We start from the raw sequence: 27,925 nt of genomic DNA, 5'->3' as shown, positions 1-27,925 counted from the left end.
AATGGAACACGGCAGACAGGATTAGAGCAGACTACTGTATTAATGGAACACGGCAGACAGGATTAGAGCAGACTACTGTATTAAATGGAACACGGCAGAGATCTCAGGGAATAGAATGGAGCTGAGGGAATGGCGGCCATTTTACAGGCTCCTATTTAGTGAATTCTTTCCCACTCGTTATTTTTGTACATAATGTTTCCACCGTGGTTTCCTACGACCGAGAACAGCTTCTGGATATCCCAACAGCTATCCCTAACCTCCATGTGGACGAGGAGGTCAATGAGTCCAAGGTGAAAGACATATTGATTATCGCGGACCAGGCCCAAATTCTCGACACTCGAAGGAGGAAACGGCGCTAGAGAGGCCGGCGTGCGGGATACCTGATGGGACTACGTCGGAGAGTGGATAAKCTGCCTCTACCGTCTATTCTCCAGTGATTGCACGTTTACCAACAGAACAAACTAGATGAGCTCCATTCTAGACCATCCTATCAACGTGACCTGAAGAACTGTAATATGTTTCTACTAGRCCAGGGTAAATATAACTAGCTGGCTATTCTATACAAATCGGCAGGACAGAACAGCACCGTCAAGGAAGCTCAGAGAAAGGGGTGCGTCTCTTAACAGCTGGTGAACGATCTCTAATATTAAGGAAGTCTTGAGGTGCTGCTCACCCGAGATAGAATACCTCATGATAAGCTGTAGACCACACTATTTACCAAGATAGCTACGAAAAATAGAAACTGTCTATGTACTACCACAAACAGACGCTGGCCGGGGATTTTAATGCAGGAAAACTGAAATACGTTTTACCTCATTTCTACCAGCATGACACTTGTGCAACTACAGGCACATAAAAAAATTAAAAAACTAAAATCACCTTTAGTCCACACAGACGCATACAAAGCTCACCTTCACCCTCCATATCTGACCATAATTATATCCTCCCGATTCCTGCTTACAAGCAAAAACTCAAAAACGGGAAGTACTAGTGAGTAAGACATTTAACAGGCTAACATGCACAAGGCCACAGGGCCAGACAGATTACCAGGCTGCATACTCACAGCATGAGCTGACCAGCTGGCAAGTGTCTTCACTGACATTTTCAACCTCTCCCTGACCCAGTCTGTAATACCTACATGTTTCAAACAGGCCACCATAGTCCCTGTGACCAAGAACACCAAGGTAACCTGTCTAAATGGTTACATCTAAATTACTATCGACCCATAGCACTAACATCTGTAGCAATGAAATGCTTTGAAAGGCTGGTCATGGCTCACATCAACACCATCATCCCAGACACTCTGGACCCAGCCCAAATCGCATACCTCCCAAACAGATCCACAGATGATGCAATCTCTATTGCACTCCACACTGCCCTTCCCCACCTGGACAAAAGGAACACCTATGTGAGAATGCTGTTCATTGACTACAACTCAGTGTTCAACACCATTGTGCCCTCAAAGCTCGTCACTAAGATTAAGACGCTGGGATTAACTACGTTACATAACCAAAAGTGTGTGGACACCTGCTCGTTAAACATCTAATTCCAAAAGCATGGGAATTAATATGTAGATGGTCCCCCCCCGTCGCTGCTGTAACTGCCTCCACTCTTCTGGGAAGGCTTTCCACTAACATCTAGTGGATTCATCTCAAAGGTTTTCAATGGGCGGGGTTGAGGTCAGGGATCTGTGTAGGCCAGTCAAGTTCTTCCACACTATCTGGATGTCCATACAGAAACGGTTCTCGCTTTGTGCACGGGGGAATTGTCATGCTGAAACAAGGGGCCTTACCCCAAACTGTTGTGACAAAGTTGAAAGCACAGAATCTAGAATGCCATTGTATGTTGTAGCATTAASATTTCCATTCACTGGAAGGGAATTAAACTGCACCAGACCATTATTCCTCCTCCAAACTTTAGTTGGCACTACGCATCTGGGCAGGTAGCATTCTCCTGGCATACACCAAACCCAGATTCGTCAGACGGACTGACAGATGGGGAAGCGCGATTCATCACTCCAGAGCAGCTGCCTTGACAGGAACTAATGGGGATCCATAATAAACCCCAGGAAGAGAAGCTGCTGCCTTGACAGGAACTAATGGGGATCCATAATAAACCCCAGGAAGAGTAGCCGCTGCCTTGGCAGGAACTAATGGGGATCCGTAATAAATACAAACCAGATGATCGTGGACTACAGGAAATGGTGGGCCACTAAAACAGGACTGTTGTGGAGCAGGACAAGAGCCTCAAGTTATTCCGTATCCACATCACTAAGGAGCTATCATGGTCCACACACACCAAGACAGTTTTAAAGAGGGCACAACGCCTCTTCCCCCTCAGGAGAGTGAAAAAACCCGGCATGGGCCCTCAGAACGCCAAAACGTTCTACAGCTGCACCATCGAGAGAATCCTGACTGGTTGCATCACTGCCTGGTATTGCAACTTCTCYGCCTCCGACCGCAAGGCACTACAGTGGGTCGTGCGAACGGCCCAGTACATCACTGGGGCCAAGCTTCCTGCCATCCAGGACCTCTATACCAGGCGGTGTCGGAGGAAGGGAGGAAGGCCCTAAAAAAAAATTCTCCAGAGACTCCAGCCACCCAATTTATACTGTTCTCTCTGCTACCGCAAGGCAAGCGGAACCGATGCATCAAGTCCGGAACCAAGACACTGAACAGCTTCTACCCACCAACTATAGACTACTTAATATAGTTATCACACTAAACAGCTCTTTTTTTTAAACCCCCAAAAAAACCCAAGGGGGCCTATTAAAGCGACTAACTAAATATATTACACTAACATCTTCTACCCACCAAAGCTATAGAACTACTATAAATTCACACTGAACATGCTTCTCCCACGAACAGCTATAAGTGACTCTAAGTTAAGTTACACTGAACGACTGTTCTAACGCCACCAAAGCTATAGATCTACTAAATATGATACATGCACTATACAGGCTTCTACCCATTCAGACTTATTGGACACAATAATTCCACTGACAGTTTACACAAGCTGGTACTAAATATTCACACTAACAGCTTCTACCCACCAAGCTATAGGACTACTAATATAGTTACACACTGAACAGCTTCTACCCACCAAGCTATAGACTACAATAGCATTACACACTGAGAGATACCCCATTACTTATACTATGATTAGTTAAACCACGACCCTACCACCAATGGCTATAGTACACTATAAGTACACACTGAACACTTCTACCCACCAACTATGGATACTAATATAGTACACGATAACAGCTTATCTACCCCCCCAAGCTATAGGCTACTAATATATTACCACACTGAACCAGCTTCTACCCACCCAAACCTATGGACTATCTAATATAGTTACACAACTGAACACTTCTACCCACCTAACCTTATAGGACCACTAATAAGTTACCACTGAACACCTTCTACAGACCCCCCATCTATAACTACTTAATATAGTTACACTGAAACACTTCTACCCACCAAGCTATACGACTACTAATATTATTACACTGAAACAGCTTCTACCCCCAAGCTATAGGATACTAATATTATACACTGAACCAGCTTCTACCCCTCCAACTAAGACTACTTAATATAGTTACACTGAACACTCTACCCACCAACTATAGGACTACTTAATTATAGTTACACTAACACTTTCTAACCCCCCAACTATAGACTACTATATTAGTACACTTAAACAGCTTCTAACCCCCCAACTATACGACTACTAATATATTACAGCTGAAACTTCTACCCACCAAGCATAGGACTACTATATAGTACACACTGAACAGCTTCTACCCACCAAGCTATAGGACTACTAATATAGTTACACACTGAACAGCTTCTACCCACCAAGCTATAGGACTACTAATATAGTTAACCAATACCTAACTGGACTATCTGCATTGACCCTTTATGCACCCACTCTATTGACTTACCACATACGTTGCTGTTTATCTATGCTGTTGCCTAGTCACATGTAACATATACCTCAATTACCTCATACCCCTGCAGATCGACCCAGTACTGGTAACCTGTGTATACAGCCATGGACCCAGAACTGGTACCCTGTGTATACAGCCATGTTGTCATGGACCCAGTACTGGTAACCTGTGTATACAGCCATGTTGTCATGGCTCAGTACTGGTACCCTGTGTATACAGCCATGTTGTCATGGACTCAGTACTGGTAACCTGTGTATATAGCAATCTTATCGTTACTCGTTGTGCATTTATCCTCGTGTTATTTCATTTTTTTTTTTTATCTATGCATTGTTGGAAAGGGGCCGTATGTGATCATTCCAATGTTAGCGTACACCTGTTATTTACGAAGCATGTGACAAATAACATGTGAWTTAAGAGCGGGTTGAACTAAACTACTGAACTAATGCTAAAGTCAAGTTTCCCCTGTTGATCAGTGCTGTCATACCTGGGTTCATTAAGCACCAAACAGGAGAGAAGGTTTTAAAAGAGAATGAATGAACATCACTACCTCGTTCTCTGTGTCTTAAGACATGAACGCGCGTGTGTGTGTGTACCTACCTGGTYATGATGGAGAAGTTGTTGGGGGCCTCTGTGATGGCCTCCTGGAGCCCGGGGCCCTTAGCCAGAACCCTGGTGGGATCACAGCCCTCCTCTACCCCCACCTGGAAGGGACTCTTCGGGACCGGAGACTCATCATACAGCACCTCCACAGCATGGACGCCTAGGAGATCAGAGAGAGGTCAACCTTTTGGACAACCAACCAACCACACAAATCCATTCATAATGCCCTTTCTTTTTGTTTTTACGTCAGTGCTCAGAGGCAGCTGTTGTTTATTTATTTTACCGTTTTCGAAGGGTGTGTACTCAATGCCATAGGTCCCGTCTGCCTTGTCAGTGACGATACAGTCAGTCAAGGCTCCGGAGGGATTTCTGACCTGGGCTTTGATGTGGTCACCTCCCTTCTTAGTCAGAGACTTGGCATCGACCGTAAACTCCGTAGTCGCTTCCCGGAACAACGCTGGAGAGAGAAAATTAAATTAAATAAATTGTTAATTTTGGTCGACTCATCTCGGAAGATCTCAACATCTCATGAAGAGTCATGTTGAGCTTTGTTGACTTTGTTCCTAAAAAAAATATATATATAAAAAAAGCTCTCCATCCAGGGGTGCTTCTCCGCAGCTGACCCAGTGCTTCAACATCTGTGTGGGGGTTGTAAAACTKCCCGTCCCTCACCAGCCTCCAACCCGACTGCCCCTTTCAACTCTAATTGTTCCCTTTCATTGAGGCAGCAGCAGTGACGTTCCTTCTCTGTCACTGCTCTGAGGTGAGGTAATGGTTTTAGACTTCACCGTTCAACCGCGTAATTGAGAAGCCCGAGTTGCTTCGAGAAACTCTCCCATCTGTTCTTGACAAAGCAAAAGTTAGCCACTACACAAAGGGCTCCCCCGGTGTCACGGTAATAACCCTGTAACCCGGAAAACAAACAGTAGTTGTGCTCGATCAGAATAAAGATGAGTCACTTTCAGTTAGTTTAATAAAGTTGATCCTCTCCTACAGATACCCAGGTTAAAGAGTGACAAGAGACATGCTACAATGCATTTTAACACGGGGTTTCAGGAGTTTGCTTCTCAGTGCCACTCAAGTCAAATGTATTTTATTTATTTTTTAAACACTTTGTACGTCAACAGTTGTCACAAAGTTCTTTACAGAAACAGAGCAACGGTACATCTAGTGGAGAGCAACAGTATGTCTAATGGAAAACTCAGAGCAAAAGAGTATCTGTAAATAAAGCCTACCTCGTCCCTCCACTCCGGGGCCAAACACCTTGACTCTGGACGTGTCCACAGCAGGGTCGACCATCACCTTGGCAGGGAAACCAGGCGTCGCCTTGCCTCCGTACTTCAYTAGCAGGGTGTACATCCCAGCGGTRAGGGGCACGTAGGTCACTGTGTAGGTGCCATCTTTGTTGTCGATCACCTGAATGAACAAAATAATAAAATCATTTTAAAAACTTTATTGCGCGGAGGGAATTTGTACCTGTAACCACACGAGTTAGCGTGTTGGATTCATCAACTAAGCTTTTCTATGAGAATGAAATGCAGGACTCGTAAGAAAACGGGATGTCGTCACGAGTCAACAGCCAGGTTAATATCTAACGAGTAAGTAGGGTTCCTACCATCATAAGAAAAGATCCCTCCGCAATATGTTTCTATAAATATTTAATTTCCAATTTGTTAAGACCCCCGAGATCGCCACTCTCTCATGGTACACACCTCCGTCTTAGCCTTATTGTTGCCAGAGTCAGAGGCAGCGTCCAGGGTGAGTTGACCCGGTCCAGCCCTGGAACAATCCACGTTCACCACACTGGCCTCTCCCACCTTGGCCCTCTTCAGGCCCGAGCCAGACGCCACCACCTGACAGAAAGATATTTAYAGGTATTTAGTAGACACCCTCATCCAGAAGGACTTGGCTACAATAAGTACATTCAACATCAGTAGTCATATTGGTTTTACTTGTAATGAATGATAAATCACAATCTTCCTAAACATCAGTACAATCGTAACAGTACTAGCAAGAAAAAAAATATGAAAAAAACACAAGTATAACAGGAAAGTGTTATAAGTCCCAGGATGGTGATTACAATCCGGCATGAAGGACAATGKACAAAAGGGATGTGTGCACACACTTCATTTGGAAAGTATTCAGACAACTTGACTTTTTCCACATTTTGTTGGGTTACAACCTTAATCTAAAATTGATTAAATCTTTCCCCCCCCAAATCAATCTACACATGATAACCTGTTTTCACTTTGTCATTATGGGGTAAGACATTTTTGCACATTTATTAAAAATGAAACAGAAATARCTAATTATTCAGACCCTTTGCAATGACACTTAAAATTGAYCTCYGGTGCATCCTGTTTCCACGGATCAGAGAGAMGTTTCCACAACTTGGAGTCCACCTGTGGTCAATTKAATTGATTGGACATGATTTGGAAAGGCKCACACCTGTCTATATAAAGGTCCTACAGTTGACAGTACATGTCAGAGCAGAAACCAAGCCATTAGTTTGAATGAATTGTCCGTAGCGCTCCGAGACAGGATTGTGTCTGGTCTGATTAAACCAAGACTGAACTCCTTGGCCTGAATGCCAAGCTTCACGTCGAGGAAACCTGGCACCATCCCTATGGTGAAGCATGGTGGCGGCAGCATCATGCTGTGGGGATGTTTTTCAACGGCAGGGACTGGGAGACTAGTCAAGATCGAGGGAAAGATGAACAGAGCAAAGTACAGAAAGATCCTTCATGAAAACCTGCTACAGTCTAGGGTGAAGGTTCACCTTCCAATAGAACAATGACTTTAAGCACACAGCCAAGAAAGCAGGAGTGGGTTCAGGACAAGTCTCTGAATGTCCTCGAGCTGTCTCTTATACACATCTAGATGTGTATAAGAGACAGATATAAAGGTCCTACAGTTGACAGTACATGTCAGAGCAGAAACCAAGCCATTAGTTTGAATGAATTGTCCGTAGCGCTCCGAGACAGGATTGGGTCTGATGAAACCAAGACTGAACTCCTTGGCCTGAATGCCAAGCTTCACGTCGAGGAAACCTGGCACCATCCCTATGGTGAAGCATGGTGGCGGCAGCATCATGCTGTGGGGATGTTTTTCAACGGCAGGGACTGGGAGACTAGTCAAGATCGAAGGAAAGATGAACAGAGCAAAGTACAGAAAGATCCTTCATGAAAACCTGCTACAGGGTGAAGGTTCACCTTCCAATAGAACAATGACTTTAAGCACACAGCCAAGACAACGCAGGAGTGGGTTCAGGACAACTCTGAATGTCCTCGAGTGGCCCATCCAGAGCCCGGACTTGAACCTGATCGAACATCTCTGGAGACCTGAAAATAGCTGTGCAGCGACGCTCCCCATCCAACCTGACAGAGATTGAGAGGATCTGCAGAGAATATGAGAAACTCTCCAAATACAGGTGTGCCAAGCTTGTAGCATCGTACCCAAGAAGACTCGAGGCTGTAATCACTGCCAAAGGTGCTTCAACAAAGTACTGAGTAAAGGGTCTGCATAATTATGTAAATGTCATATTTCCTGTTTGTTTATTTAATCGATGTGCAAAAATGTCTAAAACCCCTTTCTTTGCTTTGTCATTTTGGGGTATTGTGAGTAAATTGATGATGAAAAAAACGATTTAATCAATTTTAGAATAAAGGTATAATGTAAAAAAATTTAATTACTTTTTTTACAGGGGTCTGAATACTTCCCAAAGGCGCTGTATATATTATAATGTGCTATTAAACAGATGCTTTTAATCCAAAGTAACTTAAATTGTGCACACATGACTAAGTATGGGTGGTCCCYGGATTTGAACTCACTACCCTGGCATTGCAAGCACCATGCTCCACCATCCGAGCTAGTTAACCCGTGTGAGAAAGCGTGCGCATATATCCCTACCTTGGTGGGGTCAAAGGGGTAGTTGACGTCAGCATGGAAGGGGGATCCTGGGATATGTGTCTCTTCAAACAGGATGTTCACCAGGTACTCTCCTGGCTCCGTGGGAAGGTACGACACGCTACATGTCCCGTCCCCGTTATCAGAGCACTCGATCTTGGCTTCGGTGGGCCCCTCCACAGTCAAGCCCAGGCCACCGGTACCTGCACCTTTAGTGTCGATGGTGAACTCGGCAGGATTACCCACCAGCCCTCCCTTCAGACCTGGACCAAACGCTTTCACCTGGAGGGAGGGACAGACAAAACCACTGTCAGCAAGCACTTCATCACTACTTGTGTTTTTGTTATAGTATTGACATGAATGCACCGAGGTGTCTGTTTAAACTACTGGCACACAGCTCAGACACCCATGCATGCCCCACAAGACATGCCACCAGAGGTCTCTTCAGTCCCCAAGTCCAGAACAGACTATGTGAGGCACATAGTACTACATAGAGCCATGACTACATGGAACTCTATTCCACATCAGGTAACTGATGCAGCAGGAGAATCAGATTTTAAAAATACACCTTATGGAACAGCGGAGACTGAAGACACACACAACAGGAAATACACATATAGAGATTGTGTGTTGTGTAGTGGCCGGAGGACATACAATGTATTGTGAAATCTTATAAAAATAAATTTTAATGTTTAGAAATTGTATATAACTGCCTTAATTTTTGATGGACCCCAGGAAGAGTAGCTTGCTGCCTTGGCAGTAACTAATGGCGATTCATAATACATTACAACAAACAAATCAATCATGAAATAATCTATCACGAAACTACAAGGTAATTACATTGAGACGTATGACAACTACAAAGTCATGTACATTGTACATCAGTGTATGGCTGTACCTTGCTGGGGTCTGGAGGCAGTGTGGCCTCCACAGGGAAGGGACTGCCTGGGATTGGGTGTCCATCGTAGGTCACCTCCACAGCGTAGAGACCTTCCTCCTTGGGGATGTACTTCACCGTGCTGTTCTCGGGTTTCTTCCCGGGCTGAGCCTCCAGCACACAGGGGACATGCTTACCACTAGGGCTGCTGATCTTGACCTCCAGTTTACCCTGGCCTCCCGCTCCCTTGGTGCCCACCACAAACTCCTGGTCCTGCCCCACCTCCACTCCTGAACAAACAAGAGGAGATATAGTTTAACYTTTCAGCACATAGCCTTTCTAAAGCACCAAGACAATCCCACAAAGGCACATGGGTAACACTTCACCTCCACTAGTGGAAGGGGTTTTAATGACAAGGACTTCTCCTGAAATGGCAAACCGTCGTAGCACCATAGAGGCTGCTTAACACCAGCTGGGATTCAGCTGATAGAGGAGGAAGCTAGCGTCCGCTAGTCAGAGGTTAACACTACTTACTGCCATCCAGGTTGTTGACCTGGACCTTGGTGACATCCAGAGGAGCAGCCACTCCCACAGCAAAGGGACTCTTGGGGATGACATCTCCTCCAAACGTTATGATGATTACCATCTCTCCCTAGAGACAGAGACAGAGACACAGAGGGAGCGACAGACAGACAGACAGACAGAGAGAGAGAGAGAGACACAGAGAGAGAGAGACAGAGAGAGAGAGAGACAGAGAGAGAGAGACAGAGAGAGAGGGAGACACAACACGTTAATTGAGCCTTTACCTATACTAGTGATCACAGATGAAGAATGTCTGGTAAATAGAGGACCTGTCCCTTGACAGGATACTACAGAGTACCACAGTAGCGCTCTGTCATTGTTCATCCATATATTTATATATTCTTATGCCATTCCTTAATCCATTAGGTAGTTGTTGTGGAATTGTGAGATTACTTGTTAGCRATTACTGCACTGTCGGAACTAGAAGCATTAGCTACTCGGATTAACATCTGCTAACCATGTGRATGTGACCAATAAAATGTGATTTGATTGGAGTATGAGTCATAATACCCATAAAACCAAGCAGTCAAACATGGAAATGGTTCCAATAATTTCCACCCTTCATTMTTCCCCATAGGGGGATTTCASAAACACTTCCAATAAGGGCTGTGTTTCATGTTGACTTACCCTGGAGTGARGTTTTGATAACCATGTAAATCTTTATAGGACAAGGTAACTTTTATCTATACAGTCGCCTGTATTTACACGCCAAAAATGAAACGCAAATTTAATGCAAATGTGGTTATTATAAAGGACTATAAATATCTTGGTGATTTGSTATCATCTTTGAATGGACAATTCTGTGAACTGTCTTGTGCAAGTTTAACATGGACACAATACTTGTTTAGCAAAGGTTACAGCTAGAGATGACGTGCAGGAGCTTACAGGGATTTGTAGTTTTGCARGATGTCTACTTTGATGCTAATTAGCATTTTTGAATCGGAAGAGTAAATATGGACGAACATATTGATAAGTCACATTGTCCTTTAAAGATTTACATGGTTATCAAAACATCACGTCAGGTTAAGTCCACACAAAAAACAGCCCTTATTTAAGGGATGGCCATTTTAACATACACAATAACGTTGACAGAGAGATGTTTCAAATAATATTTGAAATAGTTTAAAATACTTTAGCTGTGCTCGATTGCGCTTGCCTGGCTTATCTGACCAACAGACCACTCAATCCAGACAGGCTAGAGCAAACTCAACATAACGAAAGATGTTAAATACTATTTGAACCCATGTCTGGTGCCTTGACTCAACTGTTGTTGGAGCATACTTGACAGTATGTGAGTAGTCAGTTACCTGTTGTATTYCAGTATACTTGACAGTATGTGAGTAGTCAGTTACCTGTTGTATTACAGTATACTTGGCGTGTGAGTAGTCAAGTTACCTGGTTTTCTGTATTGCGAGTGCTTACTTGGACGGTGGGGTTGAGTAGTCAGATTCACCGCGTTGTATTATGTGATAGCATACTTGTGGCGTGTGAGTAGTCAGTTAACCCGTTAGTATCTTTGTAGCATCACTTGGCAGGTTCGCTATTGAAGTAGTAAGTTGTTACCTGTAGTGTAGTTGGACAGTATACTTGGCGGTAGCATTAGCGAGTAGTTCAGTTACCTGTTGCTATTGGCAGTATACTTGGAAATAGTGAGTAGTCAGTTACCTGTATGCTGTATTGCATAGATGCTATACTTGTGATTGTGTGAATGTAGTCAGTTACCGCTGTTGATTGCAGGCCGATACTAGTCTTAGTTGATAGTCAGTTACCTGTTGTATTGTCAGTATACTTGGCGTGTAGTAGTCATTTACCTGTTGTATTGCAGGTAATACTTGCGTGTGAGTATGTCAGTAATCTGTTGTATTGACAGATATACTTGGCGTGTGAGTAGTCAGTACCTGTTATTCAGTTACGGCGTCGTAATGTTGTATTGCAGATATACTTGTGCGTGTGTGAGTAGTCAGTTACCGTTTGTATGCAGTATACTTGGCGTGTGAGTAGTCAGTTACCTGTTGTATTCAGTATACTTGGGTGTGAGTAGTCAGTTACCGTTTGTATTGGCAGTATACCTTGGTGCTGGTCAGTGTGATATCGTTACCTGTTGTATTGCAGTATATTGTGTGTGTGAGTAGTCAGTTACCTGTTGTATTTGCAGTATACTTGGGTGTGAGTAGTCAGTTACCTTTGTATTGCCAGTATACTTGGTGTGTGAGTAGTCAGTTACCTGTTGTATTGCAGTATACTTGGGTGTGAGTAGTCAGTTACCTGTTGTATTGCAGTATAACTTGGTGGTAGTAGTCAGTTACCGTTGTATTGCAGTTATCTAGTATATGGTGGTGTGAGTAGTCAGTTACCTGTTGATGTAAGTTATACTTGGTGTGTGAGTAGTCAGTTACCCGTTGTATTGGCAGTATACTTGGGGATGTGAGTAGTCAGTTACCTGTTGTATTGCAGTATACTTGGTGTGTGAGTAGTCAGTTACCTGTTGTATTGCAGTATACTTGGTGTGTGAGTAGTCAGTTACCTGTTGTATTGGAGTATACTTGGCGGTTGGAGTAGTCAGTTACCTGTTGTATTGCAGTATACTTGGTGCGAGAGTAGTCAGTTACCTGTGTTAGTTTGCAGTATACTTCGGTGTGAGTAGTCAGTTACCCGTTGTATTGAGTATTACTTGGCGGTGGAGTAGTCAGTGTTACCTGTTGTATTGCAGTATACTTGGTGTGTGAGTAGTCAGTTACCTGTTGTATTGGAGTATACTTGGGGTATGGGAGTAGTCAGTTACCGTTGTGTATTGCAGTATACTTGGTGTGAGAGTAGTCAGTTACCGTTGTATTGCAGTATACTTGTGTGAGTAGTAGTCAGTTACCCGTTGTATTGGAGTATACTTATTATGTATCTAATGGCGCTGTTATAGCGATAGGTCTCAAGTTACTCCTGATTGTTGTTGCAAAAAACAGCCTTATAGCTTGGTGTGAGTAGTTCATTACCCGTTGTTTGGAGCGTTATACTTGGGCCGGCTTCTATCTGTAAGCTCATGTAGATACATGAGATATAGCCCCTGCTTATGCATAGAGATATACCGTGTAGATCTATACGCGTTAGTATCAGTCTACCTGTTGTATCTCGCGAGACTAATCTAATACTTGGTTGTGTATGACGTTCTTATATCTGGTGGCCGAGGTAGACTCTCTCCAGTGACTCGTGTAAAGATATATATACAGCCTCTCCACACCGTTCTGCGCGCTCGTGTGAGGATGCTTACCTCAGGGTGTGGGTATGTTGGTGTGTCCGCTCGGTTTCTTTTGCGCCTAACTCTCTTGACGGTATGGCGAAGTAGTCGGTGTAGTCTGTAGATCTTGCAGTCTATGAAATGCGTCTAATGTTAATATATACATGGGTGTTATTTCCGCTTGCCGGGCGAGCATCTGTTTAGGCGATCATGATGGGTGCGTGCATCGTGAAGAGCCACCATGTAGAGTGGACGTCCTCACGAGAGAGCTCCTCCCTATACAACTCTGTCGTCGCCCTTCCTTATAGTGTATGCTTCAACGATCCGCATCTGTGAGCCGATGGCTCGGTAACTGCGCGCACATAGATCGCCCATACTCACGTGCCGCAAGAGACAACCCACTCGTCCACGTCCGACCCTCTCGATCGTGCTTTACAGTGCAGGATCTATGAATTGTAGAGGTGTAACACAATTCGACCTTTGGTAGGTGCCATCATGGGGAAACATGGGTTTCTCATTCTATTGAACCTTGAAAAACGGCTGATTGGGAATCTCCTACAAAAACAGACAATACCTTTAACGAAACCTTTTGCACAGGATGGAACATTAACTGTACACATATCTTATCCATGCGTAAAACACAACACATTCAAAACAAAAACTCTACGCATTCAAATAACCCTAATGACAAGTGAACGAATGCTATATATGTTCCAACATTGATTAAGCGGCTGGTTCTGTAACCAGTACATTAACAGCCTTACCAGATAGCTTAGGAACCCAGGACTTAAGCCTTTTATGGACCCAGATTAAGCCTGTAGGATCGCCCAGATTAAGCCTTTAGACCCTAGATTAAGCCTTTAGGACCCAGATTAAGCCTTTAGGCCCAGTGAATATTGAAGCCCCTTTAGGACCCAGATTAATGCCAATTTAGCTACAGTATCCTAGGGCCATTAAGCCTTTAGGACTCCAGTATTAAGATTCTCAATACTGGTCCTAAGATGCCTGCTTTGTCAACTGAAAAAACCAATGGAACGTGATGCCTAGATAAGAACTCTATGTGTGGCAATACTACGTTAACATGGCGATCAGATTTTAGAGGCTACTCAAAAGTTGTAACCTGTGTCAGTGAACACGGACCTTAAATGGTGAGACGTCCTGCTCCAGGAGGGATGTATTTCACCGTGATGGTGTCGTTGGCATTTGGGATGATATCAAAGTCACGTCCTCCTCTTTATCACTGATTATATTGGCTCACACTTGATACCCACACTCACGTCCCTGGAACACACACACCATATATAATAGACACTGAGTGTCCCCTGGAAGAGACACATACACTGTGGACAAAACATTAAGAACACCTTCCTAATATTGAGTTACACCCCCCTTTTGCCCTCAGAACAGCCTCAATTCATTGGGGCGTGAATCTACAAGTGTTGAAAGCGTTCCACAGGGATGTTGGCCATTTGACGCCAAAGCCCCACAGTTTTGTCAAGTTGGCACGTGTGCAGTGAAGTGTGTTACCTTCCCCAGCCTCTGTGCAGTCCACAGTGAAGTGTGGTGTTCATTGGCCTTCAGTCCCGTCCTCTCTATTCCTGGACCGAAAACCTTCACCTTGTGAGGATGGCTGCCCTTCCCAACCTTCACCTGCACAAGAAGAACAGTTCTTTGTTCAATTTTACACAAGGTCCAATGGAAATCACCTTCTGCTTTATCCCGAACCCGTCTGAAAGGACACCCACCCCAGGTTGGAGCGCACAAACTTTAAGAGAATTGACAGGAACAATGTTTAGGACAATAACTGTAGGAACCAGGAACAGGTTAGCTTACAGCTGTAAACTACAACAAAACATGGAATGTCACACCGTCCGAAAATAGTTTTATACGATTGTATCATCGACCTGAAGTCAGTGTCCTGATTTCAGTTAGCTATGTGCGATTAATGCCGCCACGGCAGGTGCAGGGAGAAGGAGGGTTCAACTGGCGTTAAGGCAATATAAAAATGACAGTTTTGGTTCTACCAGAAGTCTGATTTGGTCATTTCTTTATTTCAAAATTGTTACAAAAGCCACGAACAACCTCAGTAAAATCACTGCTCAAAACACTATTAGGCCTCGCTATTTGTAGCATCCTTAGTTCTTCAACAATATCTTCAACAACATTACTCAGAAGCTATACATCTGTGGTGTTACTGACCCAAAAATGTACAGTATTCCTCAGTGTGTGTGGTTATCAGAATGAGAGGCTTCTTAGGTTAATCTTTCGTATTCTCCTGAGTGACATTGGATAGATTAGCTTCAGGACTCTCCAAAATGGTCAGTTAGATTACAGTCCCTAGTGGTTATGGTACGTTTACGGTAAGTTGTATTCTCCTGAGTGGTTGTGGGTATGTAACAGTCATCCCTCCCCTTCGCGACGCCAGACAGCGGTTGTTTTAGTGTTAGTCTAAGGTTATTATTATCCTCCAGAGCGGTTATGTTTTGGTCAGGAACATTGTCCTGTGGTGGTCTTACCCTGAAGGGACTGTTGGGTACACTGACTCCTGCCCAGGTGATGGCGACCGTGTGTTTGACCGCGGCAACGGGCGTGTAGGAACAGGCATAGACACCGTCTCCAGTCTTCTTCACCTTAACGTCGAGGGGACCGCCTTCGGCACTCTGTGGGTTAGAGACAACGTAGTAGCCACTAGTCCGTGTGTGTGTGAAACACGTACGTGTGTAGGGTTGTCTTACCTGGGCAGAGATCTTCAGGGGGCCTGTCCCAGCATCCTTAGTGTTGACGGTGAATTCTGCCGGTTTGTTGATGACACAGCCACTCTTCTCCAGGCCTGGACCGTAGGCCTTCACCTGAAACAATCACAATACCACACTGTTACAGATATGCTACTGTACCAGCAGATACTAACAGTAACACTACTGGTGTCCCCCAGGTCTCACTACTGGTGTCCCAGAGGGGCTCTGTACTAGGTCCTCTATAATGTATCATTACTGGTGTCCCCCAGGGCTCTGTACTAGATCCTCTATAATGTATCATTACTGGTGTCCCCCAGGGCTCTGTACTAGATCCTCTATAATGTATCATTAATGGTGACCCCCAGGGCTCTGTACTAGATCCTCTATAATGTATCATTAATGGTGACCCCCAGGGCTCTGTACTAGGTCCTCTATAATGCCTCCACTGGTCTCATTACGGAGACAGGAAGAGTGACGTCACTCACCAAGCTGGGGTTGCTGTCCTGGTTGTCAGGGACGATGTAGGCCATGAAGGGACTGTCCTCTATATCGTCGTCGTCACACATCACGTGGACAGCGTACTCCCCTGCCTCCGACGGCCAGTACTTCACATCACATGAACCATCGTTCTGGTCCTCACACTCTATTTTGGCCTGGGACGGGCCCTCGATGGCAAAGCCTGTTAGAGGGAGGTGTAGAATGGCTATTAMCTCTATAACAAAGACCAAATCAATTTTTATTGGTGACATATACATGGTTAGCAGATGTTAATGCTAAATGATTGTGCTTCTAGTTCCGACCGTGCAGTAATATCTAACAAGTAATCTAACAATTTCACAACAACTACCTTATACAAGCAAGTGTAAAGGAATGAATAAGAATATGTACATATAAATATATGGATGAGCGATGGCCGTGCGGCAWAGGCAAGATGCAGTAGATGGTATAGAGTACAGTATATACATATGAGATGAGTAGTGTAGGGTATGTAAACATAAAGTGGCATAGTTTAAAGTGGCTAGTGATACATGTATTACATAACGATGCAGTAGATGGTATAGAGTACAGTATATACAGATGAGTGATGTAGGGTTTGTAAACATAAAGATGGCAAGATGCAGTAGATGGTATAGAGTAGAGTATATACAGATGAGTGATGTAGGGAATGTAAACACCATGTTGGTCTGAACACTGCCTCACTGAAAGCTTTGTTAAATATATGTTTTTGAAGCTGCATCAGATATACAACATCTGGTTGATTTAAACTGAAGAACAATGTCAACGCATTAGCAGTAGGCCTACAGACCAAAAGCACAAATGGACAGCTTTAATTCAAAAAACAGTATCTTCAACAGTCCTTACCTAGAACGCCCACGTCAGTGCCGATGGATTCCGCCACAAAGTCAGCGGATTTACCCACCATGCCTCCCTCCAGACCTGGCCCCCAGGCCCTGATCTTCTGGTGGCCCGCCTCRGGACCAACCCCCACCTCAAACGGACTGGGACAGAGACACAATAGTAAGACATATGTTCCAAAGACTTGGTTCCACAGAGGGATTCTTGAAACCCATAATCARGCCTGTAGTATCTCCTTTCCATGTGCTTTATGTCCCCTTTGCCTTGCCAGCGCTACCGAGTACAGTGGTGTCTTTCTGCACAGGAACAAGACGTGATTGTTTTCAGAACATGCCCTTGAAAAATGGGTCTGTAGTTAGTGGGAGAGGCAGACAGCCATTAAGGTGAGTAATGCTGGGAGCTGAGGGCTCTGTAGCATGTCAACAGAGCCTGTTCAATGCGGAGACAGACCGTGGTAACAGACTACCCAGTCTGGGAGGTAATCCCACGAGAGAGCGAGAGAGCGACAGCGCTACCGAGTACAGTGGTGTCTTTCTGCACAGGAACAAGACGTGATTGTTTTCAGAACATGCCCTTGAAAAATGGGTCTGTAGTTAGTGGGAGAGGCAGACAGCCATTAAGGTGAGTAATGCTGGGAGCTGAGGGCTCTGTAGCATGTCAACAGAGCCTGTTCAATGCGGAGACAGACCGTGGTAACAGACTACCCAGTCTGGGAGGTAATCCCAGCTAATCCGTCTCTCAGGCATGGTAGTACTGTAGCCAAGCAGACCCCTCCATAACATGGCTTTAAAGGGCTTGTGGTTAGGGCCTTTTTAAAAAGAAACATTTCACTCAAACTCATTGTATTTGTTTCATTAGTCCACTGTTGATTTAGTCCCAAAATGTTTTGCAAGTCAGCTATCAAGTTTTAGAATGATCAAAAATACAGAAAACAGTTTTGCATCATACCGGCTGTATTTTTGCCCCGGGTTTCTGATCAAGAGCTCGTATACACATGAAAACATTAAAGGACTCTGGGAAAAATCAACAGAACATCACTCAGAGATGCCCAAAAACAATATCACATTCAAAATGGGTGAATCTTCCCATTGAGAGAGCCATTCCAACCTGGTCCTGAGAGCACTGGCACACACGGTCAGCTGGGAGCCTGTTCAATGCTTCGTAACACCATGGTAACAGCATGGGGGTAATTCCAGGAGACCATGTCTAGCACTAACAGACCAGAGCCCTTTCCTAAACAGTCTATCCAAGCTGTGTATTAGCATTACCAGAGCCCTCTAAGAGCGCGTTACGACCTGTAATCCAATCCRCATTGTAGTAAACCCTGATGAAGATATGGAAAATGCTTAATAAAATGTTGGAGACTAACTCCCCTCACAGCGAACTGTGACAGTTAATTATTTTCAGTTAGAGAATTTCACAGGTTTCCGTCGTCAGTGTGGCATAAAAATMATTACATTTCCTCAGGCTGAAACTAGCTCTCACACACTAAAAGCGTAATTTCCAGGGTTGCTTGTTAAATTAATCTGTCTGGAACCAACAGTCTCTTTCTCAGGGTACATAGCCTAGATCCTGGTGATGGGAAATGTGAGGAGACATACAAAATGTTAGACAGTGCTATGTTTGGCGCTACGGTAGCTAACACACAYCACTAAGTTAGCGAACACCACAATGATGACACTGGATGTCTGTCTTCCAGCACACACCGCCCCCCCAGAGGTAACCACACCGCCCCCCCAGAGGTAACCACACCGCCCCCCCAGAGGTAACCACACCGCCCCCCCAGAGGTAACCACACCGCCCCCCCAGAGGTAACCACACCGGCCCCCCAGAGGTAACCACACCGCCCCCCCCAGAGGTAACCACACCGCCCCCCCCAGAGGTAACCACACCACCTCAAGTCCCTAGCTACCACGTTCTACCCCACCTCCTAAGTCCCTAGCTACCACCACAGTGAGTTCATACTAACATGTAGAGACCGAACAATCAGCCATGGATAGGCCAGGCCCCTCCCACCACATGCACAGCTCTAGTCTTCATACGTGACAAAGGAACCAACAAGACTTCACCCGAACGTGTCAGGTGACAGTCTAACATGGAGCTTCTGTTTTTTGATGAACAAACCCAAAGCATAGAGAATGGGAAAATGAAGCTTTGACGTTCAGTATGTAGAGGGCTCCTGGATCAGTCCTCTCACCTCTTGGGGATGTGCTGTCCTCCCCAGGTGATGGTGACCGTGTACTTCCCAGGGGTGTGAGGGTAATAGTCGTAGTTAAACACCCCATCACCAGACTCCTTCTGTTTCACTGGTTCCTCKATACCTTCTACATGGAGAGAAGAGGACAAGAGGAGAAGACAGAGACGATGAGGAGAGGATAATTAACCTTTGTCAACAGGGAAGTCATATTTTAACACCAAGGTCTCTTTTACAAATCTCTGTACACCACACATAGATAATTGTAAGGTCCCTTAGACGAGCAGGGAATTTCAGACAGATTCAAAACACGAAGACCAATGCCTCACAAAGAGAACCTATTGGAAAAAAGCAGCATGGTTGAGTTATAACACTTGACAGTGTATCAATACACCCAGTCCACTACAAAATATATGCTAGAAAAGGTTGGAGACCACTGCTACAAAGACATCAGCAGGAGCTAGCTTTTACTACAGAGTGGAGTAGGATGAAGGTAGGGAGGTAGGGAAGGAGGGGGGGGAAGAGGTAGAAGGGAGGGCTGGAGGTAGGGAGGTATGGAAAAAGGGGAGAGGTAAAAGGGAAGGAGGTATGGAAGGGGGAAAGGTAGAAGGGAAGGAGGTATGGAAGGGGGAGAGTTGGAGGGAGATTTAGAAAACCGAGTGGGTCTTCTGACCCCAAAAAGGGGTCAATAAATGTCTAAATTAAAAATAAAATAGCCATGTATTAACTGTTAACTCACTGGGTCCTTTGACTGTGACCTTTAGATCCCCACTTCCTGCGTTCCTGGTGTCCACTCTGAAGTCAGCCACCTGTTTCACTCTGACCCCTCTGGGCTGGAGGCCACGTCCTGTGGCACGACACGCCCCTGGCATTGACGCTGAAACACAGAAGACAGGAGACTTAATACAAGAATCACTTCAGCCCTGAAACTAATTTCTTTATTCATTCATGTATTCCCAGTAGTGTCATCATAGTGAATAAGTCCTCTGTGCTAAAGCCTTTTACTTTAGTAAAAGTATCAATACTTTACTATTTACAGTCAGGTCCATTAATATTTGGACATGAACCATTTTGGCTCTGTARGCCACCACAKCGCAGACATTCAGCTTTAATTTGAGGGTATTTACATCCAAATCGTGTGAACGGTGTAGGAATTACACCACTTTTATATGTGGTCTCCTCAATTTTAGGGGCTAAAAAGTATATTGGACAAATATCATAAATTAAATTGTGTGTTTTAATACTTGGRTGCAAATCMTTTGCWGTCAATGACTGCCTGAAGTCTGGAACCAAATGCTGGGGTTCTTCCCTGGTGATGCTCTGCCAGGCCTTTACTGCAGCTGTCTTCACTTCCTGCTTGTTCTTGGGGCGTTTCTCCTTCAGAAAGTGATATGCATGCTCAATTGGATTCCGGTCAAGTGATTGACTTTGCCATTGCAGAACATTCCACATCTTTGGCTTCAAAAAAAAAAAAAAATTGGGTTGCTTTCGCAGTCTGCTTCGGGTCATTGACCATCCGCACTGTGAAGCGCCGTCCAATTGAGTTTTGAAGCATTTGGTTGTAACTGAGCAAATAGTAGCCCTAAACACTTCATAATTAATCAGCATAATTTYTCAGCAGTCACATTAATAAATACAAGAGAACCAGTTCCGTTGGCAGCCATACACGCCATAACACCACCTCCACCATGCTTCACAGATGAGGTGGTATMGCTTCAGATCATGAGCAGTTACTTCCCTTCACACACTTTCTCATCATTCTGGTACCAGTTCATCTTTGRCTCATCTGTCCATAGGATGTTGTTCCAGAACTATACAGGACTTTTTTTTAGACTTTGTTTGGGAAACTAATCTGGGTCGTCCTGTTTGAGGTTTACCAATGGTTTACATCTTGTGGTAAACAGTCTGTATTTACTCTGGTGAAGTCTTCTCTTCAATGTTGACTGACACAGATAATCCTACCTCCTGGAGGGTGATCTTGATCTGGGACATTGTTGTGAAGAGGTTTTTTTTCTTCACCAAGGAAATAATTATTCTGTCATCAACCACAGTTGTTTTCCGTGGTCTTCCCGGGCCTTTCGGCGTTCCTGAGCTCAGTGTGTTCRTTTTAAGAATGTACCAAATAGTTGATTTGGCCACACCTCAAGTTAAGTTTGCCATCTGACGGGCTCGTTTTGATTTTTCAGCCTAATGGATGGACTTGCTTCACTGGCAGTGATAGCTCTTTGGACTTCATATTGAGGGTTAACAGCAACAGAWTGCAAATACCACACTTGAAAWACACTCTAGACCTTTTATCTGCTTACTTGTAAATTAACTAATGAGAAAATAACACCTGGCCATGGAATAGCCTCAAACAGTTGAGGTGAAGGGAGCTGCATTCAGACATACTAAAACATCACCAAAGACTGAGAAGGCTTGAAGTCGGAGGGGGTTTCTAGACAAACAGTAAATAGATGCTCACTCTCCAAATCAACAATCGCCTCTGTTTCAGTTACCCATTTTAATAAAAAACGACTACAAATCCTTTGTTTTGGAAAATCCACTTGTGGGTCTGTAAAGAGAGGGTTTAGGGTCATGGCGCTGTGCTGTGTTGTACTGTGAGGTCAGTTTGGCGTGGAAAAGCTGCATCAGGGAGATGGAATTTTGGGTTTTATGAGCTAGGCTGTAGGAGGAAGAGAGAGGAGAGGGGCTGAACAAGGCTGCCAGCTCCTGTCCACTATGTCCTGGCTTGAGGCTTAAGGCGTCCACATGCTTCCCAGCTGAAAGAGTCTGTGCATATATTCTGACAACATTTTGTGATGTTTTGGACTTCGGTGAGACTTTGGCTGTTAAGGCACACATTTCTGGAGACAAGCCAAAGTCTACACCCCTTCGTCGGTGATTAGTCAACAGTAGGGATTCTTCAATACAGTCTTGTCATTCAACTAGAGACGACACGTTTCTGAACAATCCCCCCCCCCCCCATTGACAAATACTGCATCAAACAGCCTAGTTAGATGGATGTACCACTTAGATCTCRGCTGCAAAAACAGATATCTTGAGTTCTTAATTAATGGACAAACGGTTCCATTGCCACTTTAAGCGAAGGTCTTTTAAGAGCGTATGCGAGCACACTGGTTCGGTTCAGCTAGCCAAGTTTGTCGAGGCGCCAGCCGAACTGAACAACGCCTTTAATCCTAATGCTGGGGATTTCTGTTCCCCTTCTGTCCACTTTCATCTTTTCCTAATCACACCTTTCCATCCCCTCAGCCCTGACCCAGCAGCTAGCTAACAGCCAGAGTCGAGCCAGGTCACCGCCCCCCTGAGAGGGTGAGGGGGGAGTAAGTACAGTAGGTGGTGAGACATGAGGGGGAGGCCGCTGACCGCTCAGTGGAAACTAACAAGACAAACTATGTACACCCAATTATGTCAGACACAGAGTTCTGTATACAGGCTAGACCTGGGGAACGGGGGTTCTAGAATCTAGCCAGAGTTCTGTATACAGGCTAGACCTGGGGAACAGGGGTTCTAGAATCTAGCCAGAGTTCTGTATAGCAGGCTAGACCTGGGAAACACGGGGTTCTATGCAAGTTAGCCATGAGTTCTGTATAAGGCTAACCTGGGGACAGGGGTTCTACGAAATTGCTCAGAGTTCTGTATAACAGGCTACGACCTGGGAACAGGTGGTTTCTAGAATTCAGCCAGAATTTCTGTATACAGGCTAGGATCCTTGGGAACAGGGGTCTCATCGAGAATCTTTGAGCCAGAGTTCTGGTATATTAGCAGACGCTGTGGGAACAGGGGTTTCTAGAATCTACCATGAGTTTCTGTATAAAGCGCTTAGGACTGCTGGGAAGCAGGGGTTCACTAGAATCTAGCCCAGGACTCTCTGTATACTAGGCTAGACCTGGGCGAACAGGGGTTCTCTAGAGAATCTCGCCAGAGTTCTGTATACTAGCTAGACCTGGGGGTTCAGAACAGGAGTTCTGTAACTAGCCCTGCGGAGGTCTAAATCTAGCCAGAGTTTCTGTATACATGCTAGACCTGGGAACAGGGTGCTAGAATCTAGCCAGAGTTCTGTACATTGGTTGTCTTTATAGGCTTAGACCTGGTGGGAACGGGGTTCTAGAATCTTAGCCAGAGTTCTGTATACTAGGCTAGACCTTGGGGAACAGGGCGTTTCTAGCAATCTAGGCCATGTGTTCTGTAATATAGGCTAGACTTGGTGGAACAGGGGTTTTCTTAGAATCTAGCCAGAGTTCTGTATAACGGCTAGACGCTGGGGACAGGGTTTAGAATCTCGCCAGAGTTCTGTATCATGCTAGACCCTGGAACAGGGCGTTTGAACTAACCGGAGTTCATAGTGGCTAACTGAAGCGGGTTCGTAGAACTCCAGAATTCTGTAATATAGTTAGACCTAGGTGGCAGTTGGGTTTCTAGAATCCTAGCCTAGAGGATATCTGTTACTAGGCTGACACCTGGGGGAATCATGGGTGGCTACGAATCTAAGCGCCTAGAATCTGTCACTTGTCTAATAGCGAGTCTCTGGGAAGCACGTGGGTTCCTAAAGAATCTACCGCCCCAGTGTTTCGTATACAAGGCTGACGACTACCGCGGGAACAGGGTTCTAGAATCTTAGCCAGAGTTCTGTATACGAGGCTAGACCTGGGGAAACAAGGGGTTCTAGAATCTAGCCAGAGTTCTGTATACAGGCTAGACCTGGGGAACAGGGGTTCTAGAATCTAGCCAGAGTTCTGTATACAGGGCTAGACCTGGGGAGGCGTGAACAGGGGTTCTAGAATCTAGCCAGAAGTTCGCTGTATACAGGCTAGACCTGGGGAACAGGGGATCTAGAATCTAGCCAGAGTTCTGTATATAGGCTAGACCTGGGGAAACAGGGGTTCTAGAATCTAGCCAGAGTTCTGTTATAATAGGCTAGACCTGGGGAACAGGGGTTCTAGATCTAGCCAGAGTTCTGTATATAGGCTAGACACTGGGGAACATGGGTTCTAGAATCTAGCCAGAGTTCTGGCTCATTATTAGGCTAGAACTGTGGGAACGGAGGGGTTCTAGATCGTAGCCAGAGTTCTGTATACAGGCTAGCCCTGGGGAACAGGGGTTCTAGAATCTAGCCAAGTTCTGTATATCAGGCTAGACCTGGGAACAGGGGTTGCTAGAATCTCGCCAGCAGTTCTGGTATACAGTGCTAGACCTGGGGAAACAGGTGGTTTCTAGAACTCTAGCCAGAGTTCTGGTCATAAGGGCTAGACCTTGGGGACCAGGGGTTCAGAATCTAGCCAGAGTTCTGTAGTATAGCAGCTAGACCTGGGAACGGGTGTCTAGAATCTAGCTCAGTTCCTGTATACAGGCTAGATACCTGCGGGGGAACAGGGGTTCTTGAATCTAGCCAGATTCTGTATGTATAGGCTAGACCTGGGGAACAGGGGTTCTAGAATCTAGCCAGAGTTCTGTATATAGGTAGACCTGGGAACAGGGTTCTAGAATCTAGCCAGAATTCTGTATATAGGCTAGACCTGGGGAACAGGGGTTCTAGAATCTAGCCAGAGTTCTGTATACAGGCTAAGACCTGGGGAACAGGGTTCTAGAATCTAGCCAGAGTTCTGTATAAGGCTAGACCTGGGGAACAGGGGTTCTAGAATCTAGCCAGAGTTCTGTATATCAGGCCTAGACCTGGGGAACAGGGTTCTAGAATCAGCCGAGTTCTGTATAAGGCTAGACCTGGGGAACAGGGGTTCTAGAATCTAGCCAGAGTTCTGTTATACAGTGCTAGACCTGGGCGAACAGGGGTTCTAGAATCTAGCCAGAGTTCTGTATACAGGCTAGACCTGGGGAACAAGGGGTTCTAGAATCTAGCCAGAGTTCTGTATACAGGCTAGACCTGGGGAACAGGGGTTCTAGAAATCTAGCCAGAGTTCTGTATACAGGCTAGACCTGGGGAACAGGGGTTCTAGAATCTAGCCAGAGTTCTGTATACAGGCTAGACCTGGGAACAGGTTCTAGAATCTAGCCAGTTCTGCTATACAGGCTAGACCTGGGGAACAGGGGTTCTAGAATCTAGCCAGAGTTTCTGTATACAGCTAGACCTGGGAACAGGGGTTCGTAGGAATCGTGCCAGAGTTCTGTATACAGAAGCTAGACCTGGGGAACAGGGGGTTCTAGGACATCTAGCCAGAGTTCTGTATTACGGCAGACTGGGGAACAGGGTCTAGAATCTAGCCACGCAGTTCTGTATATCAGGCCTAGACACCTGGCGGAACAGGCAGGTTCTAGAATCTAAGCACAGAGTTCGGTATATAGGCTAGACCTTGGGGAACAGGCGGTTCTAGAATCTTAACCAGAGTTCCTGATTTAAATACAGGCCTAGACCTGGGACAGAACAGAGCTCACATGGTTCTTTTAGGACATCTAGGCCAGTAAGTTCTGGGTTTATATACAGGCTAAACCTGGAGGGGAACGGCGGTCAGAAAATTCTAAGCCCAGGAGTTTGCTTTGTATACAGGCTAGACCTGGGGAACTAGAATCTAGCCAGAGTTCTGTATACAGGCTAGACCTGGGGAACTAGAATCTAGCCAGAGTTCTGTATACAGGCTAGACCTGGGGAACGGGGGTTATAGAATCCAAATAAAGCTCTTCAATTAAACAGCTTGTATTCAGAAGGTTTAGCTACAACCAATATAATTGATCCAGGCTTAGGTTAGGGTTCACCTGGTCCAATGTTGACAGTAGAAGGACTCTTGGGAATGGCGATGCCTCCGAAAGTGACGGTGATTGTGTGAGGACCTTGCTGGGTGGGCTTGTAGGTACACCTGAACACACTGTCTCCCTTATCCTCCATCACGGCCTCCAACGGTCTGCCCTGAGGATCCTTGATGARAGCCGACACATCTCCCACTCCTGCCCCTAGTTGTGAGGGGAACACAGCAATATTTTAGCCAAAGCACTTAGATTCACTTTCATGCCATAAATATACAGATCTGGGACCAGTCTACAAAGCACCAACTTCAAAATGCTAATWAACACAAGAAGTTTAACAGCCCAGCGTATGTGGTCAGTTATTATCCTGCTAACAGAAGGAGCTGTGGAAGGAGGAACCAACCTGCAGTGTAGACGTCGAAGTAAGTAGGTTTGTTGGCTATGTTTCCAATAGCTTCCAGTCCAGGCCCTTTAGCTGTAACCTTGGTGGGGTCTCCCTGAGCCTTGTCCACGCTCACCTCAAACGGAGACTTGGGGATCTGCTGGCCTGCAAAGAGCACCGTCACCTAGACAAGACCAGACACCGGCCATGTCAGAAATCATGGAAGTGGTATCGAATGCCGTCAAACAGTTTAGACACATTATCCAGACAAGCTCCCGGGCAAGTGAAGAACTTGACTCTAGAACTGAATCAAGAGCTTGCCAATATGAAGTGAACATGCTGTTGTTGGTAGGACTGTGGCAGTCAAATCACAAATAACATCTTCAGGCTTCCACACACAGCCTATAAGCCACTGATGCAGACCTTTGGAACATCTACATTTTAAAAAGTATAATAAATCCATGTAATATAGTTTACACCGTCACAATAAATCCATGATTTATTTTAGACAGGTCTAAAGAAACATGATATGAAGAAAATGTGGTCCATTTCAGAAGAACAGAATACTCTGCGTTGTCCTTATGTTAGGTCCTGATCTGGCTATGCCAAATGTCTGTGGGCGACACAAATTCATTTAGCAGACTAGATTTGCTTAGAATTCTGTGGCATCATTTTATAGTATGAAGAATACAATTGAACAAAGCTGAATAAAATATAAATATTTTCTCCAAACGATTTGAGGGAGTGCGTACATGCGGCTGTTCTGTGTTGAGGTTAAACAGGTCCTCCTATATGCTTAATTTAGAGTTGTTAATGTAACTTTAGTTTTTCAACAAACGTTGGGCTATATGTTTAAATTTTTAATACATTGTAAGGCTGCATAAAGTTGCTTGAAAAGGCATGATCTCTGCTTTGTTTTTTGCGCAGGCTGTACACACTTCAGTCTCTTTCACAATTTGACAAGCAGTTGATAATGCCTGGAATTTACCGACTGCATCCCCTTCGCATGTCTGTAATGAAAGCAAAATATTTTATGAAAAATTTAAGCATTTTGCAGCCAGTGGCCATTGTGCCCTTGGGCTGAAAATAATAATCATAATTTCCTTCTCCACATTTAATTTGTCAGCCAACAAGATGAGTAGGCATAACGAAAAGCAAAAGCAGTAGCCTGTCAATCTACTATTCCCCCAAAGGTCTATTCTATACTATTCTGTGCGATAAATAAATATTCCAAACATAGTCTGTGACAGTAGCGGGATGCGATAAATTAATACTAGCATTAAAAAAAGAAATCACAAAATGTGGCTGATGCAATAGATCAGAACGTTCAGCTTAACATGCTGATAATGTGACGAAATAGCTTAACAGTTTAAGCGGGGAGCAACACTTCACATTGTCGCTATAAATGCGGGAAAA

At 44.9% G+C, this 27,925-nt stretch overlaps 1 protein-coding gene across 1 annotated transcript in view; it reads right to left on the bottom strand.

The window, feature by feature from the left end:
- Nucleotides 1-27,925, bottom strand: part of LOC112072697 (filamin-B-like) — a 131,531-nt gene that overhangs the window by 45,380 nt on the left and 58,226 nt on the right. Inside the window, 21 exon segments of the mRNA XM_070439893.1 lie at nucleotides 4,550-4,712; nucleotides 4,836-5,009; nucleotides 5,788-5,968; nucleotides 6,265-6,405; nucleotides 8,462-8,740; nucleotides 9,357-9,625; nucleotides 9,870-9,987; nucleotides 12,442-12,468; nucleotides 14,291-14,370; nucleotides 14,373-14,402; nucleotides 14,405-14,428; nucleotides 14,674-14,712; nucleotides 14,715-14,796; nucleotides 15,663-15,806; nucleotides 15,882-15,995; nucleotides 16,367-16,560; nucleotides 17,244-17,380; nucleotides 19,435-19,561; nucleotides 20,171-20,308; nucleotides 26,140-26,334; nucleotides 26,531-26,693. Coding sequence (XP_070295994.1) covers nucleotides 4,550-4,712; nucleotides 4,836-5,009; nucleotides 5,788-5,968; nucleotides 6,265-6,405; nucleotides 8,462-8,740; nucleotides 9,357-9,625; nucleotides 9,870-9,987; nucleotides 12,442-12,468; nucleotides 14,291-14,370; nucleotides 14,373-14,402; nucleotides 14,405-14,428; nucleotides 14,674-14,712; nucleotides 14,715-14,796; nucleotides 15,663-15,806; nucleotides 15,882-15,995; nucleotides 16,367-16,560; nucleotides 17,244-17,380; nucleotides 19,435-19,561; nucleotides 20,171-20,308; nucleotides 26,140-26,334; nucleotides 26,531-26,693 — 2,819 coding nt within the window.

This window comes from Salvelinus sp. IW2-2015, unplaced genomic scaffold (assembly GCF_002910315.2).
Source record: "Salvelinus sp. IW2-2015 unplaced genomic scaffold, ASM291031v2 Un_scaffold2005, whole genome shotgun sequence".
Lineage (NCBI taxonomy): Eukaryota > Metazoa > Chordata > Actinopteri > Salmoniformes > Salmonidae > Salvelinus > Salvelinus sp. IW2-2015.
This window is presented reverse-complemented; position numbering and strand designations above follow the sequence as displayed.